Source organism: Pleurodeles waltl, chromosome 9, assembly GCF_031143425.1.
Source record: "Pleurodeles waltl isolate 20211129_DDA chromosome 9, aPleWal1.hap1.20221129, whole genome shotgun sequence".
In the NCBI taxonomy this organism is placed as follows: domain Eukaryota; kingdom Metazoa; phylum Chordata; class Amphibia; order Caudata; family Salamandridae; genus Pleurodeles; species Pleurodeles waltl.
In genome coordinates this window covers 716715375-716736688 of record NC_090448.1, presented here as the reverse complement: position 1 = coordinate 716736688, position 21314 = coordinate 716715375, and the positions used below count along the sequence as shown (strand labels likewise).

Sequence of the window (21314 nt, the reverse complement as noted above, 5' to 3'; positions counted from 1 at the left end):
GATCGACAATGAAGATTAAGGGTGGAAAACCAGAGAGACATGGAAAATCAGATAGACAGAGAGAAAGGCATTCGTAGAAGGAAATCAAAAAGAACGAAAGAGAATAAATTGACAAAATCGGGAAAAGAGCAAAAAACAAATTAGAGATAGAAACAACGACAAAGTCATGGAATAGAAAGTGAGTAAGAAAGAGAAAAAGCATATGAGTGAAAAAACACATAAGACAATACTGAAAAGAAGTATAATGAAATAAGAAATGCAAAACAAAATGAATAAAAAGGAACGAACTAAATATTAAATAACAAAGAAGAAAAGCGAATGAGAAAGAACATTAGTAAGCAAAAATAAATACAGCATGAGAAATTCAAAGCAAAGGAACAGAGGGGAAGGAAAAAGTAAAAGGAGATACAATAATGAAATTAATGAATCAATCATGAAGTTAACGAAGGAAGACAGAAAAGACAGATTTTAAGGCAGTACTAATGCAGGAAAAGCCAGAAGAAGAATGGAGAGCGCAGAACAATGGTTCACACAGCCCAGGGTGGCAGCCAAGGCCAAACACAGATAAAAGAGATCGGCGTTCAGCAGTATCTGCCTCAGTACACTAAATCCCTTCTTTCATTGTGCATGCTGATACACACTATTAGTACACCACGCACAGTGCAAGACAATTTACTGATACTATTTGCAATGAAGGACAGAGGAGCTACACTGCAATGTGAACTTTTAAAAAAACGACATTGAATATCAGAGCAACTTTATGGAGTGCGTGCGAGGTCAAAGTCATAGGTCAAATGTGTTTGGTTATTTAGGGGCACAATCACACACAAAAAACTCACCCTCAAAAGTACAGAGAAAGAAATCAGGTGCGTGCACCAAGAAAATGCAGAATTAGAAAAGCAAATGCCGAAAGTAGCAGTAGAACAGCTAGAATAAAGATCAGCAGCAATCAGTGCTTTAAATGGGCCGGTACTCTCCGGTACTGAGTACCGGCACTTTTTTATTTTGAGAGGGAGAGTACCGGCATATCTCAAGAAAAACGTAATACTTTTAATTGGAGAGTACCGGAACTTCTCAGAAACAAGCAAGGTACTCGGGTACAGAGTACCTGCACTTCTATTTTTCCATTTAAAACACTGGCAGCAATAGAAGACCATTCACAGAAAACACAAAGCATGGGGACAGAAAGAAAACGTTGATAAGGAAAGCAAGCAAGTCAACACCAGCAGAAAGGCAAATAAACAGACCAGCTTAGACGTAGCTATAGACATGCCATCCAGGAAAAAGAAAATTGAACACAGAGACCAGCAGCACTAGAACAACAAAACAAATCCAACAGAAAACAAAGAAAGCAAACAAAGGAGCCAGCAGCAACTGAGCAGAAAACACAAGGTCCGAGAGCAATAGAGAACCTAAGCACGAAGAGAAGCAACTATAAAACGGAACTAAACAAAGATCAGAAGAAGTAACAGAACAAATACACAGGTCAGAAAAGAGAAAAGAACAAACAAATAGCTAAAAGAAAGAGAAAGGCAAATACTGAGAACGGTAGTAAAAAAAAAAAAAAATGGAGAGACCGAAAGTAATAATAAAAAACAACACACAGCCAGATGTAGAAGAATGAACAACGGGGCAGTAGCAACAGAAAAGTGAAGAAAGACTAGAAGCAACACAAAATCAATTATTTAGACCAGCAGCAAAAAAAGGTCCGAATCCGAATGAAATAACACAAAGCCCATAGTAGGAGTAATTGGAGATGTGTGTCAAGGACACATAAAACACCAAAACATTAGAAGCAGGTGAAACTATAAACGGAGGAGCAAAGGGGCACTCCTGCAAGAAAGAAGATAAACTAGAAAGTCACAGGACAGAATGAGAAAGCATTAATATTGGCTGTAAAAGGAAAATAGGTGTGAGAAAGCAACGGCAAACAGTCAGGATCAGGGGCGTCAACATGCACATTCTCCTCGCCATCATGCAGGGACAGCACGCCAATGTTAAAGCAGGCAGGCACTAAAGGGAAAGAAAGACGGAAAGTAAAGGAACCTTTCTGAGCTTGGCATAGTCGATCAGGTCGGGCCTGTGTCTGTGGATGAGGGCACACAGTGCCAGGCCATCCTTCCAGCTTCAGAGCGAAAAGAAGAGAGAGGAGAAATGAATACAGAGACAGGGGAAGCAGAGATGAGCCTCATAGATTAGCAGCAAGTTCTTTCCGGGCCAGATCTAGCATACCCTGCTCCTACTCACACACTTTATGTAAGCAATACCGTCTAGACTCATTCTGCGGCCAAGACAAACTTTTAGGACAGGAGGTCAGATTGTTTATTAGGAAATGGAGGGCATTTTCAAAGCCTTTTTAATGCTGGGGCAAAATCTCCATTATGTGTGTTCAGGAGTACAACTCCCTTAAGCATGTTTGGTGCGTTTACCACTGAAACACAAACTACACGAATTCCGAAGGTATCTTGACTAACGTGGAGCTACTAAGCCAAGAAAATCATTACTAAACACTAGCCAAAAAAGCACACTCAGCTGCTATTACTGCAGTGTTTCCCTAAGTATATGAAGCAATAATCTTAACACGTGTCCTGGAGGCTCCTCTCAAACCCCAGATCTGTATCAGAAAGAATCACGTTTGTCACCACACCCTTCGAACACGCCTCCACAACGCCGGGATACACGGCAAGGCCCTCGACTGGATCTCTTCATTCCTCTCCGGCAGAACCCAAAGAGTCCGCCTTACCTGTCCGAATCCTCCAAAACCATCTGTGGGTCCCCCAGGGATCCTCCCTCAGCCCAACACTTTTATCCTACGCAGACAACACCCAGCTAATCATCTCCCTCACGAAAGACCCTACAACCGCAAGAAACAACCTCCACAATAGACTTCACGTCATCGCCAACTGGATGGAATCAAGCGGCTTCAAATTAAACACAGACAAAACAGAGATCCTCATCTTTGGCAGCAACCCCTCTGCTTGGAGCGACTCCTGGTGGCCTACCTCCCTGAGAGCCGCACCCACTCCCACCACCCAGGTACGGAACCTGGGAATCATCTTGGACTCAGCACTCAGCATGACTCAGCAGGTCAACGCAATCTCCTCTTCCTGTTACAACACCCTTTGCATGCTCCGCAAGAATTTCAAGTGGATTCTCATTGAAACCAGAAAGACAGTCACCCACGCCCTGCTCAGCAGCCGACTGGACTACGGCAACGCATTCTATGCAGGAACCACGGCTAAACTACAAACGAAAATGCAACATTTCCAAAACGCCTCCGCCCGACTCATCAACGACGTCCCATGCCGCGACCTCATCTCTGCCCACCTCAGAGACCTACACTGGCTACCTGTATCGGAGAGGATTACCTTCACACTACTCACCCACACACACAAAGCCCTCCACAACACAGGTCCGGCCTACCTCAACGACAGACTCACATTCCACACTCCTGTCCGCCAGCTCTGCTCCACCAGCCTCACCCTCGCCTCCGTCCCCCGCATTAGCTGCACCACTGCTGGAGGAAGATCCTACTCTCACCTCGCCTCCAAGACCTGGAACTCCCTACCGCTCCACCTACGCCAGACCCAGGACCTCCTGACTTTCAGGAAACACCTCAAGACATGGCTATTCGACCAGTAGGTTGCCCCCCCAGCACCTTGAGACTCTGACAGGTGAGTAGCATGCTTTATAAATTACGCGATTGATTGATTGGAAGTCAGGTATACCTGTTTGTGATCTCATCCAATAGATGACAATATAAACTTCAAGCAGAAAGTAAACCGAGGACAGGGAGTAAACATAAGTGTGGAATTTGCTAAGCACCTCCTGTTGTCCTCTAAATGCCATTTATTTGGGAGGATTAAGGACTTACTTTGGACATAACTGTACCCAAGAGCTTAGTTATAGGGATTAGAATCTTGCCATTGAATGCCAACCCTTGTTATGGATTAGAGTTTTGCTTTACATCAATGTAAATACACCAAGCTGCGTATTTATGTTACAGTTAAGGTCATAAAGTAATGAAGGCTTTCCAAGTTTTCCAGACAAGTTCAACACAATGGTATTCAAAGTCACATGTAATAACTCACAAGAAAATATTTTCACCTTTGACAAGGGGTTGTGCTTTCTGCATACAAGTAATCCGTAAATCATTACCTTTTTACAGCAGCAACTAGCAGACAGTGAGTACTTTCCTGTTTGTGTGCCTGCTACACTTTTAATTTGAAAGCAATGTTACAGCCTTGCTGTCAGGGAAGCCCCAACCCAGTACCGAACTGTTTTTAACCAAGTAACTTTTTCAAGAGCTCCTTTTTATTAGAAGCAATACACATGCATGGCAGGTTCTTGAGATCTGTTTGCATATCCCTAAAAGGACCTTATGTTAAGCCTATGGTCCGTAGTCCACAGGGCCTCTCACACAGGGCCTGACTGGGCATCCAAAAGCAGACCAGGCAAAAATATTCAAACCAGCCCGCTTCCTTCCTCTCCTCGCTCTATTTGTTTTAACATCCATCCAATTTCTCTCTTCTCTCCCCCTCTTATCTCTCCCTTTCTGTGCCCCTCGTTGCCCTTCTGTTCCTCTCTGATCCACCTTCCTGAAATTAACCTATGATAGCTGTGGAATATGATGGGGGGGAGCAGCAGCCTAGGCTTTTCAGACCTGGCTACCTCAGGGGCGGCTCCTCCGCAACGGTGGAGTAGCGTCGCCCCCCCCTGGCTAACAGCCAGCAGCAGCAAAATTAAATGATACTTGAATATAGTTTTCTTTTTCCGTTGCTGGCTCAACCAGCATGTGAAGGGAGGTTTAGGGCTGGGTCGCAGGAGGTGGGATGACAATGGAGTCACTAAGTGTGAATGTGTGGTCGAACGGTGTAAGATGCTGGCCAAACACACATGTGCACTTAGGTTTCTCCAGCCCCACTGCGTTTACAGCTGGGTAGGAGAAACAACATAGACTACAGTGTTATGTCTGAGCGGCAGTCTGAGCCGCTCAGACCAATCCTGACACTGCTTTCATGCTAGCAGCGCCATGATTGCTGGGGAGCCTGTTCTGGTGCCCCTGCGAATGCAGGGACACCAAAACAGGAAGGGAGGACAAGCGAGGTGGCAGGAGAGAATGGCAGCGGTGAACAGTAAGTCCTTTAAAAAAAAAAAAAATGTATTCCCCCTCGTACCCCCACCTCTCTCATTCATATTTGCAGCTGCCGCCTATGCACCAGTGTGTCCAGAACACCTGGGAATGCATAATGGAATAAAGGGTTAGTCCGGCCCTGCCCTCGCGTATCTAACTAGCGTGTATCATGCGACCTGCAGTATATGTATATCAGTCTACTGAGCAGCTGATATTTTGCATGTGTTATGGCATATGGGCAGAGGTACACACTGCTAGGATGCTGGTATGCGCCCCTGTTAGGTTCCTTTTCAAACTTACACCATGTCGGATTCATGGTTTTGAGGGCAGATGAGATGGTGGGAGGGTGCTGGGAATAGGAAAGAAACCAAGGACTACAAATAACAGGCCCCCAAGTCTCTTCTACTCAAATCCTGTGAGTAGATTCCATAACAAGAGACCTAAAACCACAGGAGACAGTAAAAGCAATGGTATTTCTACCTGTATCTGTACCTCGGTAGGTAAAGAACACTTGATTCGTAGAAGCTAGCATGCTTATTTTGTCCACCTAAATTCTGAGCGCATCTGGCACCTATAAGAGCAACACATCCCCAGCTCAGAAATGCCATCAGTTTTTATGCCACAGGAACCAATAGGCTCATAATGATTTTGCATGAAATAGGACAGGAACATTTCAAAATCCTATTTCAAGAAAGGTCTTCTGGCAGAGAGAAAGATGTAATAGATCAGTCAGTTGGCATTTGGTGACCAGGGAGAGAGGTGGAAAGTATCCCCTGGCTCATCTCTGTCGCTCCAATGTTTTGGTTCAATGAAAGAACTTCTGAAACATAGTAGACCTCGTCACAGAAGTTGTGGGATGCATACAGACCACAGAAGAGGCACTCTCTGCCATTACAGACAAACCTGTCTTCTTGAATAATCAACCTAAAAGGCGAGGCAAGCACCATAGTAATCTGAGGATTGTGGGGATCCCAGAGGGAGTTGAAGTTACCCAGCCAGAACCATTTGCCATGCAAAGGCTCAATTCCAAGGTGCCTCTGAGAGACCTTTCACAGTGTTTTGTGTCAAAAGATACAAACAAGGTATTGGTGCCCAAGATCCCACCTGGAGCAAAACACAGACCAATGACAGCCGAGATCCTCAATTTCATAAATCAGAAGGCAGTCCTCCAAGGTGGCCTGCCGCAAGGAAGACATCTTCTATAACATACATATATATATTGACTAGTGACGGTCACCATTAGGTAGTTATAATTAGGATTTTTCCCCATAGATGGAGCGTTTTTTGTTTTGCCAATAACTTGACGAATCTTCTTGAAATTTCCAAAACTCATGCTTTGGTCAGTTTTCCCCATTCTATGTCAATGAGATTTTTCAAAATTTTGAACACGGCTAAAGCCCGAACCGCTGAACGGAATTACACTAAATTTGGCAGAAAGCTAGATGTTAGTCCCAAAAGCACACTTTTGTGATTTGTTGTAAATCTGTTCAGTAGTTCCTGAGATATTAGAGTTTAAAAAATATAGAATTTGTATTTGGATCTGCAGATCCAGAAGAAAAGCAAGACACTGATTGGGTAGCCGCAACCTGACAGAAAATGTACGGCCGCCATTTTGTTTGGCTCGGGATGAGAAAAGAAGAGTGCAGAAATACATAAGGGGATCAGGATACAGGTATCCTGACCCCATAGGACACAAAGTGGTCCCTTAATGACCCCTCAGGGGCAAAAAATTGCCCAATTATGTTTTTTTCATTCAATCCGCTGATCCATGAGTGGATCCACAGATCATTGAATCCACTGGTGGATCCAGAGAAAAATTGTTTAAAAAACCACTCACTGCATCCAACCTCATGCTGCGCATGGCCACCCAACCCCTGCCATGCACGGCCATTGCCCGTGTGCAGTGCTGGTTTTATTTACGGCTCTGTGCACTAAAAAAAAAAAAAAAAAACATAGAACTTCACTGAAAAAACAAAGGTTGCAGTGAGGTACTAGTTTTCCTTGCACAAAACCAGAGAAATTCAGCAGTTATAGTTATGTTTAGCTCAAGTAACTATACATCGCACCCCAAAGTAACTATAACTTGTGCCTTCACCATGCACAGCTAATTACTCCACATATTAAATCATTGGAACCTTTTATGGAATAATTGATATTATTACTGCAACATTTGCAATAAAATTATTGATGAGAAAACTGTGTATGGCAGAGGCGGGAGTTATAGCAGCGGGACAAAATGTGTCGGAAGACAACAGACAACATAAACATAAAAACCAACTAAAAAGCTATGATTGCAGCCAAAGCTGCTCTATAAAAACACAGAGAAAGGGGGAAAACCAAGAACCCATTTGTGAAGAAGAAAGCATTCAACAATGCTTTAATAGAAATATGGCCACAACAGCAACTACTGGTACAGAACAACAGTTGTCCTAAGAAAAAACTGGAAGAGATAACGTTAACTCCTCTGGGACCATCTGGAAAGTATAATGCACATAGGAGGAAAAGGAAAAATAATTGTCAATGTATCGATAAAGGATATATGTGTATGTGTGTATATATATATATATATATATATATATATATATATATATATATATATATATATATATATACACACACACACACACACATACACACATATATCCTACTGGCAGTCGCTATAGTTAGGACTATGTTTCGATCGAAAAAGCATTTTGACTTGCCTATATCTTTGGCACACTTTGACAAATCTTCAGAAAGTTTTCCCCAAAAAATGTGCCAGTAATTCTTGTTGCGCACGGAAAGTTTCGAGGTGATCCCTCAAGCGGTGGCCGAGAAAAAAGGGGGGGGAGGGTCAAAAAAGTTGCATTTCCCATGTTCATTCTCAGAGGATCTTTGAACACTGCTATAGCCCAAACCACTGGACAGGATTAAACCAAATTTGGCAAAAAAAAAGTTAGCTGCTGGTGTGCAGATTATGCTTTCGCTTATTTGGTGAAAATTAATTCAGTAGTTTTTAACAAATAAAAGGAGAATACATTTCTATATATCTGGCTGCAAGGACTTCGCGAATAATGACGAGCTTGTGCAGGGAGATGCATACCTCTGATTGGCTGCCAACCAGAAAGTGTGGGCAGCCATCTTGGTACTTGGTGTAAGCCAAGTCCCAACTAAAAATGCACAAAAATAGGAAAAAGGGCCAGGGCAGGGACACCCTGACCCCTTAGCTCTGGTGTTGGGATTCAAGACTGAAGCCATCACTACGATGATGTAATAAAAATGTATTAGAACCAAGCCGAGTAGACAGCAAGATAGTACTAATATGAGAATGGAAAGTCTGGAGCACATTACACACCACAGTAAAATAAGGCTATTGAAGCATTTAAACCAAGGGCAACTGACTAAGTAGTCCTCGTCAGGGCGCTGATAGCAAAAGCGTAAAAGAAGACAGTAGCTGTGAAACCTGACTGAAGTATGATATGAAAGGTAAAATACATAGTTCTTCACGGATGAAACCTGCAAGGAGGATATCTGCAAACTGAAAACAACACAGTAAAAGCTGAATCAATAAAAGGAGTTGCAACCTAAAAAAGGGTAAAAATTGCTCATTATAGAAATAACACCCCTACAGGAAATAGGAGACATTAAAAACACCAGAAAGTAAAAGACAAAGGCCATCTACCGCCTCCATTTTTCCAATGTATATGGGCATCTTCCGAAGGGAGTGAGTTTAACAGCAATAAGGAATAATTCCTTATGAATCAAGGAACCTTAATAACAAAATAACTACCCCCAGAGGAGTAGAAATATTATGACACCCTGAAGAATAGGGTGAAAGGATTCGACAAGGGAGACTGTGTCCGAAAGGAGAAACAAATCCCATTACAAATTAATCTGAAAAAAAACGGAACCATAATGTTCAAAGAACATGCACAATCAACCAGGTATCCACTTAAAGATGGAAGACAGCCATTAAGACAGAAGATGGCCACATAGCTGTATCTTTAGAATATGTAGATATCTGGAGGCCCTGAATGGTGTGTGTGGCCTCTTGCCGAAGAGGAGCCTGTAGCATCCAAGATACAGGACCTTACCGCCATGCGATAAGTAAATAGTATGCATCACCTTGCAATGAAGAAGCAGTATAAGGACAGGAAGACTGGCAGCACAAGAGAAGAATGCTGGGAGTATGACTCGCACAGACACAAAAAGTAATTTGCACCCGTATACTGCCAGAAATACCAAAGGCAACTGCCCATGCTGCTGAGGTATAGCAAGAGTAGCCTGCTAAATAAGTTCAAAGATGCACGGATGTGTAATGGTGACACCACTTACCCCATTGGTCCACATAGAAAAGTAAGAGTGTCTCATGAGAAAACCAACACTATAAAGAGAAGCATAAGTAATGGTCCAATATTAAAGCAAGGAGAACCAACACAATCACCATAAAAAGAAACTTGTGCAAGCGATAGGCCAGGCACAAAGATCCCAGGTAGAGAGAATAACAAGCTCCCTATAAGGGATATGAAAAGTACTACAAAGATATTTAGTAACACTTTTAAGGCATACAGAAGACGCCCTACACAGAACAAGGTACATACCATACCTGTAGCTATCTCTAGAGCATGAAGCCCATCTTCAAAAAAAAAAAAAAAAAAACCTGTTTCAACAAGTGCTAAATCCACTCAGGGTCACAAGTAGACAGCATACAATGAGAAGCTGTCATCACAGGGGCAGGGACACCATACCAGGTGCCACCAGATGGTGGAATGGCTCAGACTGTAGCAAAAAAAGGGAGCTGCAACTTGGGCTTAACAAAAAGTATAGGATTCCACTCTGGGAGGGGTCCATCTGTAAGCATAAGAATAGACATATTTACAAATCATTTTCTCCCTGGCTGTCCCTAAAGTGTTGCAACACAGATTCGGCATGAGTACTATCAAAGGGCATGTCTTCAGAAGTGGATTGAACAACCTCCAAAAAGCCAGAGTCGTAGCCCGGCATGATGGAGCAGCACTACAGATTGAGCCACGGTTCGGCCAACTGAGTCTGTGGTATCCATGCCATACCTTATGACAAACCTAGCTGCCTCTCGCCTATCCTGGAGGGTCTGGGCAAGTTCCCTTTGGGTCTCCTCTGAAAGCAGAGGAAGCAGCTAGGCCACCAAATCCCGCAACGCATGGGAAAGGCAGCCCAGAATACAAGAGGTGTTTAGCAACTGCAGGGTCGAGCAAGTTGAGGTGAAAATATTTTGTCCACAAGTTTCCAGCCATCTGGACTTCCTGTCCGGAGGAATGTTAGGGAGGACACTTAGGTCAGGAGAGGCTGTAGCAGCCTGCACCACAAAACTCCTCAGAGTTGGGTGCCGGAAAAGACAAGTTGGGCCCCCGGGGTGGGCCGATATCTAATGGCTATGGATCGGTCCACAGGGGCCCCCATAGTGAGCTTAGGCCAGGCCCCTATTAAAAATTCATATAGTGCCTCACTATATGGTAGCACAGGCTCTATTCCTCTTTGGCCATGGTGAAGCACTGATATCAAGCAGTCAGTGGTCACCTCCACAGAGGGGAGCTGCAATTCTAGGACTGCAGCTGCCCTCTTCAGCACATCAGCGAAAGGGAAGGAAAGGAGGTCCAAAGCTGGTGGGGACTCAGGGCCACTTGCATTACCCAATTCCATCAGCCAACTACCCTCTGGGGAGGAGGCTGGACAGTCTCGTCCATGGGATTGCTAAACTCAAGCTCCTATCCTTCACCTACAAAAGCCTGCTCCCCTGAAGGAAGAACAGCAAGGGACTGATGAAAAGGAGGTGGGAAAGTATCTGAGCAATATGGCACCACCAGTGCTGCTCACTACGCCATACGGTGTCGTCTCTGCGTCGGATAGGATCATCTGTTTGGTGTAGACCAGTGCTACCAACATCTAACTCTGAGATCCCAGGTAGAAACCCCCAACGACTTTTTACTGGAGCCAGTACGGATCGGAGTATGGATCCAGAGGGCCTATCTGATGCTTAAGGCAAACTCACTGGTGTGGAGTCAAGTATGATACCTCTCACCTCCTTGTGGCTAGAAAGCGTGACAGTGGGAGGTAGGGGCCCAAAGCTGGCATAAAAGGAATTGTAATAATACTGCATCTGGGCCAGAGTCCCCGTCTCCAGGGAAAGCAGGGAGGCGCGCAGTGGACTCATGCGCAGACTCCTCAACTGTATGAGGGTCCATGTCCAACTTCTACCTCCCCTGGACCCAGAATATTTGAACCCTGCAGACATGTAGAAAAAGCGCACAATGTTCCTTCAACAAAATAATTTTTTGTTGAGCTAGGCCAATGGCCTGAGGAACTCCGGATCCGGGTTGTAAAGCGGAAAAGAAGGAACTGGTGTCAGTGCATTTGGGAGGATATTATATGGAATTCATTGACATTTGGTGGGCACCTTCTCTATGGAGTCACACAATGCCCTCTTCCGACACGCAGAGGTACTGCTGGAAAAAAATTCCAGATCCAGTCTGGCGCTTGGGGAAGAAATCTAAGGTAATGAATCTGCAGCTAGATGTCTCTATATCAGATGGTGCTTTTAGGGGTGAGTAGGCAATTGGGTGTTAGGGGTATATGGTGGTAAGGGTATTTTGGATGGTTTAAAACCAGTGTGTGTGTGTGTGTGTATATACAATATATATTATTTTCTTTTCACTAAAAAAACTACGGTTAAAGTAATGTTATAGTTAGGTGAATATGGCTTAGGGGTATGGCTCAGGGGAACTACTCTGTACTTCACTGGGAGTGGCAGACATTTGCCATATCTTGCTGACACCACTCAGCAGGCCTCACCACTAGGCTGCAGGGGAAAAGGATTATGTTACTTGCCCTGTAAGCATCTATTTGTGGCATGTAGTGCTGTAGATTCACATGCTCTGTATACTCCTATCTTCTAGTGTTGGGTCCAGAGTGGTGCAGGTTGTTTTTCTTCGAAGAAGTGTTTCGAGTCTCGAGATCGAGTGACTCCTCCTCTTAGTGATAAGGCACATCGGCATCGACTACTTTGTTAGGTTATTTTCCCGCAGGTGGATGAGAAAGGAATGGGAAGGAATGGCTAGGAAACGAGATGTCCATGCAAAATGTAGATACCTATGTACAAATATATATAACTATAATAATGTAACGGCCACGGACGTCCGGGGAGGAGGGAGGGCGCATGTGAGTCTACAGCTCTACATGCCACAAACAGATGCTTACAGGTTAAGTAACAATCTGTTTGATGGCATGTGTGGCTGTAGATAGACATGCTTTGCATAGGCTGTAAAGAAGTACCTCCATAGAAGAGGTGGCCAGCCGGTGGGAGTTGCAGTTGACTTGAATAGTGTGCACAGCACTGCCTGACCTACACTGGCTTGTTGGTGTGCTAAAACATCAACACAGTAGTCTTTTGTGAGGGTGTGTGGTGTAAACCATGCAGCTGTCTTACAAATATCAGTTACTTGGAATGTTTCCAAAGGAGGCCATAATAGTTCCCTTTTGTGAAGTAGAGCGTGCTCTGGGATAAAAAGGTAAAGGTCTTTTGGCCTTAATGTGACAAGTTTATATACATTTGACTATCCATCTGGTTATACCTTATTTGGATATTGGATTGTCTTTAGGAGGTGTGGAAAAAACTACAACAAGTTGTTTGGTCTTCCTAAAGTCTTTAGTTCTGTCTATATAGAACATGAGTGCTTTTTTGACATCTAGTGTGTGAAGGGCTCTTTCCACAACGGAGTCTGGGTTTGGGATAGAAACTGGTAGCTCAAAAGACTGATTAAGGTAAAATTGAAAAACCATCTTAGGTAGAAATTTGGGAGTAGGTCTAAGAACTACTTTGTCCCTATGAATTTGGAAGAAAGGTTATTTAATGGTTAGTGCCTGGAGCTCACTAACACGTCTTAGTGATGGTGACTAGGAAAGCTACCTTCCATGAAGGAACTTGAAGTGGACATGAGTGAAGTGGCTCAAATGGGGGACCCATGAGTCTAGTGAGTACAATGTTAAGATTCCACAAGGGAACTGGAGCCGATCTAGGTGGAATGGCGCGTTTGAGTCCTTCCATGAAGGCCTTCACAACTGGAATTCTGAATGAAGAAATATTCTGTCTGTTTTGGAGACATGCAGCAATAGCTGCGAGATGTAAGAAAATGGAAGTGAGGGGAGACTGGCTTTCTGCAAGTGAAGCAGGTAGCAAACAGTTTGTTGTACTGTGGCTTTCAAAGGATCAATGCATTTGGGTTGGCAGTAACAAACAAAACGTTTCCATTTTGCAGCATAGCCGGCTCTAGTGGTGGGTCTACGTGTTTCCTTGAGAATGTTCATACACTCTGCAGGTAAGCCTAGGTAGCCAAACTCTATGACCTCAGGAGCCATATTACAAGGTTGAGTGACTTGGGGTCTAGATGCATGATTTGTCCTTAATTCTGGGTGAGAAGGTCTGACCTGTTGGGGAGCTTCTAATGTGGGTCTACTGAAAGATCCAGGAGTGTGGTGAACCAAGGCTGGCGTGCCCTTGTGAGAGCCACAAGCATCATGGTGAAAGATGTCTGCCTGATTGTTTGAATCAGAAAGGGAATGAGAGGGAGAGATGAAAAAGTATAGGCAAATATCCCTGACAAATTAATCCATACAGCATTGCTTTTGGGTAGTGGATGTGGATACCTGGAGGCAAAGATTGGGCATTTTGCTGTGACAAAAAAAGTCTATGTGAGGAGTCCCCCACTTTTTGAAGTATGACTAGAGAACATGTGGGTGGAGTTCCCTCTTGTGTACTTGTTGCTGTATCCTGGTGAGCAGGTCTGCAAAGTTGTTGTCCGTTCTGGGAAGATACTCCACTAACAGGTGAATGTGGTGGTGAACAGCCCAATTAAATATGGTTTGAGGCAATCAACCAATCAATCAGTGATATCGAAAGCATGGCTAATCACTCATAGGGTCTCAAGGAGCCAAGACAGGTGTGATAGTTGTGAAGACCGTGCTCCCCCACTGTTTTTGTAAGTAATACATGGCTGTCATGTTGTCCATGCTGAGTAGGACAATCTTGTGAGAAAGGCGAGGAAGGAACACTTTCAGTGCTAGTAAGACTGTCTAAAGATCCAGGTAGTTGATGTGTAGGGGCTGGTTTTTGGCATCTCATAGACCTTGAACTGTCAATTCTAGGAGGTGAGCACCACAACCCATCTGTAATGTGATGAGGCACAGGACCTAGAAAGGGACACTCCTTCAAGAGGTTGTTGGTATTCCACCACTGCAGAGAACGGTGGGTCTGGTGTTCTATCAACACTAGATCGTCCAGGTTACCCCGTGACTGAGACCATTGGCGAGACAGACGCCTCTGTAGGAGAAGCATGTGAAGTCTGGCATGGGGAACTGTGGCAATGCAAGAAGCCATCATCCCCAAGAGACCCATGATATTCCTTACTGTATAGGGATTGGTTTTCCTGAAACTGAGGGAGAAGTGCCTGAAAACTCTGAATGTGAGCTGGATTGGGGTATGGTAACCCTAACTGTGCCTTCAAAATTGCTCGCTAGTAAGGTTGAACTTGTAGTGGTTGGAGATGGGATTTGGGAATATTGAGTGAAGGAGATCCACTGTCATCTGAGTGTGTTCTTGACACTGGTGCAGTGTATTGGCTTTGATGAGACAGTCATCCAGGTAAGGAAAGAAGTGGATGTTATGTCTTTGCAGGTGTGCTGCAACTACTGCTAAACATTTTGTGAACACCCTAGGAGCGGTAGTCACACCAAAGGGAAGGACTCTGAAATGATAATGTTTGCCTGCGATGACAAATCTTAAGTATTTTCAGGGGGCCGGGGGAATTGGTAAGTGAAAGTAGGCATCCTTTAAATATAGAGCAGTCATAAAGTTGCCTTGCTGTAGCAGTGAAATTACATCCTGAAGACTGACCATGTGGAGGTTTTCTGATAGGATGTATTAGTTTAGAGGTCGTAGATCCATTACTGGTTTGAGGTACCAATCCCTTTTGGGAATCAGAAAGTATAGGGAGTACACTCCTGAACCTTGTAGTTGCAAAGGATCAGGCTCAAGGAACCCTTTGAGAAGAAGGGCTTGGACCTCATGATTGAGAAGCGCTAAATAATCCTGCGATAACGTGGGTGCGAGAAGGAATGTTGAGCGGAGTGGTAATGAGCTCCAGACAATAGCCATGTTGGATAATGGCAAGGACCCATTGGTCCATGATGATGGTGTTCCAGACGGTGTGAAAGTGTTGGAGTCTTCTTCCAACAGGAATTGCATGGTTGGGGGAAGGTGTAGGTAGTCACTGTTTGGCAGTACAGGAGGTTCCATGTGTGGCTGGAACTCTTTCCTCTCACCTTGCTATTTGACCCCCTGTAGGAGCCTCTGAAGTAGCCTCTGTTGTAAGGGATTTGAGTCTATTTGCTCTGTGACATGGAAGCCTCTGTTGTGGAGGATTTGTATGTACCCCTGTACCCTGGGCGATGAAAGGAGCCCCTTGGCGTGGGGAGTTTGGAGAGCAGCCATGACCTTGGAGAAGTTGGTGTCTTTCTTCATCTTATCAAGTGTTGATTCCACTTGTGGTCCAAACAGGTGCTCCTTGTCAAAGGGCATGTTCAAAACTGCCTGTTGGACCTCTGGCTTGAAGCTGGAACACCAAAGCCAAACATGCCTTCTCATGAGGATACTTTTATTAATCCCCAGGGCTACTGTCTCTGCTGCATTGAGGGTGCACTGGATAGAGTTGTTTGCGATAATTTGGCCCTCTGAGACAATTTGTTGTCTCCGTCTATGGTGCTATTCAGGGAGGTATTGTAGCAATTCCTCCATCTCATCCCAATGTGCCAGATTGTATCGGGCTAAAAGGGCTTGAGAATAAGATATGCGCAAATCATTTGCGGCTTGCGCCCCACCCTCTTTACTGCAGCATCAATTCTTTTACTTTCTTTTTCTGGGGGAGTCCCCAGTGGTTTGGCTGTTATCTCGTTTACGGGCAGTGGTGACCACTGTAGAATCAGGTGGTAGCTGCACCCTGATATAAAGTGGGTCAGAAGGGGCTGCCTTATATTTTTCATTCACCCGTGGTGCGATCACCCTGGAGAGCACACATTCCTTAAATATGTCCGCCGCATGTCTAAGTATACCTGACAGCATGGGAAGATACCGACTGTCCCTATATATTGAGGAGAGTGTATCGAACAAGAAGACTTGCTCTATGAGCTCTTTGTGTAGTTCTACGTGGTTGAATGCAGCTGCTGAAAGTAAGTAGTGTCATCTGGAGAGGGGGGGCGGGCAGGGTGGTAGAGATCCGGGTCATTTCTTCCAATAGTATCAGGGTCATAAACATCCCATGGGTCTGCATCATGAGAAGGACCTCCCTACACACCCAATGTAAGACTGCAGCTTCCCCTTAGGTGTGTCTTCCCCTTGTATAGGTGGAGATTGGGGAAGGGGAGGTAGAGGAAGAGGTGGGAGTGTTGAAGAAGACCGGAGGGGTACACTAGTAATCTTGTCCTTTGTCCTCCTCTTTGGAGGGACCGGTATGTCCAGAACCTCTTTGAATGTCAATTTCCTCTTCAGAAGCACAGATGGTGTGGCTATGATGTGGACTCTGCCTTCTTGAATTGAAGTTTGTGCTGTCTAGAGTACAGCTTTTTGAGAATAGGCTCAACTGGAGACGGACTGGTGGAAGACTGGCCTGACTCCCTGGATTCTGCAGTTTTCGGTACTGAAGACTTCGATGTTGAAGATTTGTGCTTCAGGAACTTGGTCAGTGCTGAGGTCGAAGCAGACGGCTACTGGATCGGTCCAGAGGTTTGGATCAACACCAAAACGATCTCTTGGTCTGAGGTGGTTGAGGTCGAAGCAGATGTTGAGACTAGCATTTGTGGCCATTTTCGGCACCGGGGCAGCTGAAACAGTTTTTCGATACTGATCATGGACGGATAGCAGTGGTGGACAGGCAATTACCATAATAGGATATAGGGCCTTTTTGGAGGGTTTTTGTGGGAAAGCAGGATCCACAGTACTCACGCACTGGGCAGAGGAAAGTTCTTGACTCTCAATGTCAAACTCCACATCTGACTCAGAGCTGTCTTGAATAGAAAAATATCCTCCTCCTGCGCTGTTTCTTCCTCCTGTGTGAGCTCCTACCCAAAGATGTCTGGGGTGTCTTCTGGTGCCTTGTAAGCCATTTCCAGGGGACGAGCCAGTCGATCTTGAAGGTTTTTTTTTTTTTTTAGATCAAAATGACTTACAGGTGTCGCAGTCAGGCTCATGTTAGTCTGTCGAGAGGCAAAGGTTGCACACGAGGTGTTTGTCGGTGTGTGGGAACTTGGCGTGGCACCAAGGACAGAAGCGGAATGGAGTTTGTTTCATTAGGGGACCATTCCTGTTGATACCGGTGCCAGGTGGAAGGTAGGCTCGAAACAGGCACTAACACCCTGAAGGGTATTCGGTAGTCTGAACTGGCAAAAGCTCTGTCAGAACAGAAAAGAGATGGAAAAGATGGTAACTGAATGGAGTCGAAAAGGCGGAGCAGAGGCACATACTTCTGAGCCTGATGGCAGAGAGAAAACAACCTGACAAAGGAGTCGGTGCCCATGCACAATATCATAGAGAAGGAGTCACTTGATCTCGTGACTCGAAACACTTCTTCAAAGAAAAACAAAATTACACCACTCCGGACCCAACACTAGATGGCAGAAGTATGCAGAGCATGTATATCTACAGCCACACATGCCATCGAACAATGTATTACCTAATGCATATTGCACTGCCTTCAGCTAGGCAGCTGCCAAATAAATGGTCACGGGAGGGGTCCCATAAAGATATATAGAAAGGTACACAGAAAGGTTCAACTTCCTTGGTCCAATCGAGGGCACTTCTGATGGGGCATCCCTTAATAAGGGAGCATAGGACTTTACTCACTAAACCAAGGCAGGAAAAAACTGGTTTGGTTAAGTATCTCACGCTGAAAAGAGACAACTACTTGAGAGCTGTGTCAGAATTGAGAAAGATTCTAGGTTCCAATGACACTCTGTGAATCAGCCTATGTCCTGTCTTTTACAAGAGGAGGGTTTAGATCACTGAAGGTGTAAAACGGCGTGTGCAGGGAAGATGAGTATATTTTCAATGGACTAGAAAGAGCAATGGTTAAAAGGCAGCAATGTTAAATGACATATATGACACTTTTAGGCAGTCCTAAATATTTTAAATCACTAAGCATGCTGGGAACTGTAGCTTTCCCTTTCCTGTTGGACTTTAATGCCCTAGAAAGGGCAATAATGTTGAATTAAGAGCCAAGACCTACGAGAGCAACACATACTTTACTCCTACTGTATAAGAAAAGCAACTTTTGACTCTAATGCAGTACTCGGTCTCATCCTATACCTCTCTCAATATATCTTCTATCCCCACTAACTGACATCCCATACCTCATTCTAATACTATTTTCTCCAAAATAACTCTTTCTAGACTGTTCTCTCCTCTATCCCCCCCTTGGATCACCCCAAACCTCATTTTACTACTATGATTTTTCAAGCAAAGATTTCTAAATTCTTCCTTCATGTACCTCTCCTTTGACCCATCCGAAAACGAATTTTACTACTATGATCTCCCTAATCCATTTCTAGAGACTCTTCTCTACTCCATCTCTCCTTTTATTCATCATAGACCTCATCTTACTACTATGCTCTCCAAAATAACACTTTCTAGACTCTTCCCTCCTCTAACTTTCCATTATCCTATTCAATCCAACTAACATACTTGCATGTCCACAGCTCAAATTAACTCATATTTCCTTATACTAATCCACCACTATTCCTTTTTTGGTTCCAGAGTAGCCTGGTATTTGCCAAAAAGCACTTTGATGCCTCGTCAGGGGTAGTAAATGCTATATAAATACAATTACAAAATTAAAGTGTTGAAATAAAAAAGCACAGAAATTCACCAGCTATAGTTAGAATGGCTTGCGCCCCGTCTCGCACTACTAATGACCTCACATATTACATCGCACATGACCTGTTCTATGACATCATTTATGATATCACTTATGACATCTCAGATAACATCATTGATGACATTACTGATGACATCATCCAATTAGTATATTAGTTTGATTTATGGTTTACAAATTGGTGTGTAAGTACCATAGTAGTTCTTTATTTAATTTTGTAAAGCCTATGTCTAGCTAACAGGTGTTAAGTGTTTACATAATGCATGTGATCCTAATACATCATAGCTATGTACAGGTTATATTTGTTTGCAGTGAAGAGTGTCAATCCTTGATAGGTCCTGGAGACCCCATCTCCTGAGGCCACTACTTAAAATAAAGGGAAGGAAGAGGGGGTCATATGGCCTCCCTCCCTGAGTCTTCCGGACCAGGGGCTCCATTCACTGGGGCCCTTGTGATTACAAGTAGACGCCCTGGCACTCACCCAGGTTACCCTCCATACACTTATTGGGGCTGAATGGGGTAGCTCCAAGGCACCTGCAGCCCCAGTCGGCTCCCCGTATGTAGCAGAAGCCTGCATTAATTCCGCCCACAGGTAACAGCTATTTATGCTACGCCCTCCGGGTGGGAGGACTTTTTTGATCTGTTTTTGAAACAGATCAAAAGTCTGCTCCCAGCTGGCAGGAGCATTTTTAGAGCTCCCGCCTGCTGGGAGCAGACTTTGTGTTTGCTCCAGCATGGTGTGAGATTCAAAAATTCCCCGGCCACGCTGTAGCAAACATAGGTTTTCCTGCTGGCACCGGTGTGGGCAGGAAAACCGGTATGTCCCTGGGCTGGGCTCCCCAGAACATAGCTAGTGTGCTAGCCCTAGGGGTTGGGTCTACCTCTATTTCCTGTGCAGGCTTCTCTTGGTATTCTTGTCCTGCAATCCCTTCTATACGTGGCAGAGCAAAGGATGGTTTTTCCGTATTGGGGCATTTTAACCTTCATGTTGAAGTAACTGTTTTAGATACAGGAAGTTCCATCTTTAAAGCTCCGATTGTCAAAAATAACGAGTTATTTTTAGTTTTACCTAATTCATTTTTATAATAATAATTTTATAAATTCTGAATGTGTTTATTATGTGCAGCTGTTTTGTTTTTTAACTCATTTAAAGCCCCCGGACGGGCAAGCGGTCTCGCACCACCCAAATGTTCTTCTTTGGGGGGATCCCAACAGTACTTTAACGGCTGATACAGAGGAACAAAGGACTGTGAGTCTTTCAGATAGTCGTGGAAATGAGTTAGGATATCATTTAGCCGTTTATGACCTTGTAGACCTAATTTGTTCAAAGTAGACAAATCCTGTTTAGCCTCTTTTAGAGGGTGATGATGGGTCACAGTTACTGATTACATCTTTGCAACCAGGGACTTTGACCATGGCTCTCTCGGGGTTTTGTCATGAACACAAAATACAGAGATCACAATACTTTAACTGCAGCAGGCTACTTTCCTGTGCTTAAGGATAAAAGCCCTGCATTATCATACCGATTACTAATCTTTGAAACAATGGCATTAGACTTGTCTGTTTTTTTTAAGATCCCAATATCGCTCTTGGCCTTCTCCTAAATAAACATCAGCAAACATTTCAGGCTGTTTGATGGATGTGTCTGAGAATTACCTATTAGCTCACTATGAACGCCTACGACTATGCAATAGGAACCATTTGCTGAAATCCATCCAGCACACAAAGGTCTGTCTTCGCTGGTTTGATAGGCATTGTTAAGCTGTTAATTGCGGTTTTAGAAAGCTACTTTTATCTAAACCTAGAGATCCCATTGAGGTCCGCACAGCTAGGATGTCCTATAGGAGTATTCTGAAATCCAGAAAGGAGGCCCTGAACAAAAGGGACTGAGAATGCCTAGAAACATCAACAGTGATGAACAATAGTCAAGTGTTCTGGGATATAGTCAGTAGGGTTAGGAAAAGGGGTGACCCGGTCAACCCCCTCTTGTTTTGTAGTGTCTCAGGATTGGAATAGGTCAAGCATTTCAGTTCCTTTTGCCATTTTTGTAGAAGATAAGAGTCCGGGTCACCTTTTTCGGGAGAAATTGAGTAATTCCCCTACTTTGTCCATCACCTTGTTGGAAGTGGCAGAAGCATAAGGCATAGTTGTGGTGGTAAAGCCTCAGAGATGGATGGGATCCCTATGGACGTTATAAAATGTAACATCAATTTCCCGGGGCCCATACTCACAAATGTGTTTAATAACTA

At 44.2% G+C, this 21314-nt stretch overlaps 1 protein-coding gene across 1 annotated transcript in view; it reads right to left on the bottom strand.

Moving 5' to 3' along the window:
• Window positions 1-21314, bottom strand: part of ACTN3 (actinin alpha 3) — a 174800-nt gene that overhangs the window by 61458 nt on the left and 92028 nt on the right. The window contains exon 6 of the mRNA XM_069207832.1: window positions 2047-2125. Within this exon, the coding sequence (XP_069063933.1) occupies window positions 2047-2125 (79 nt within the window). The remainder of the gene's footprint in view (window positions 1-2046; window positions 2126-21314) is intronic.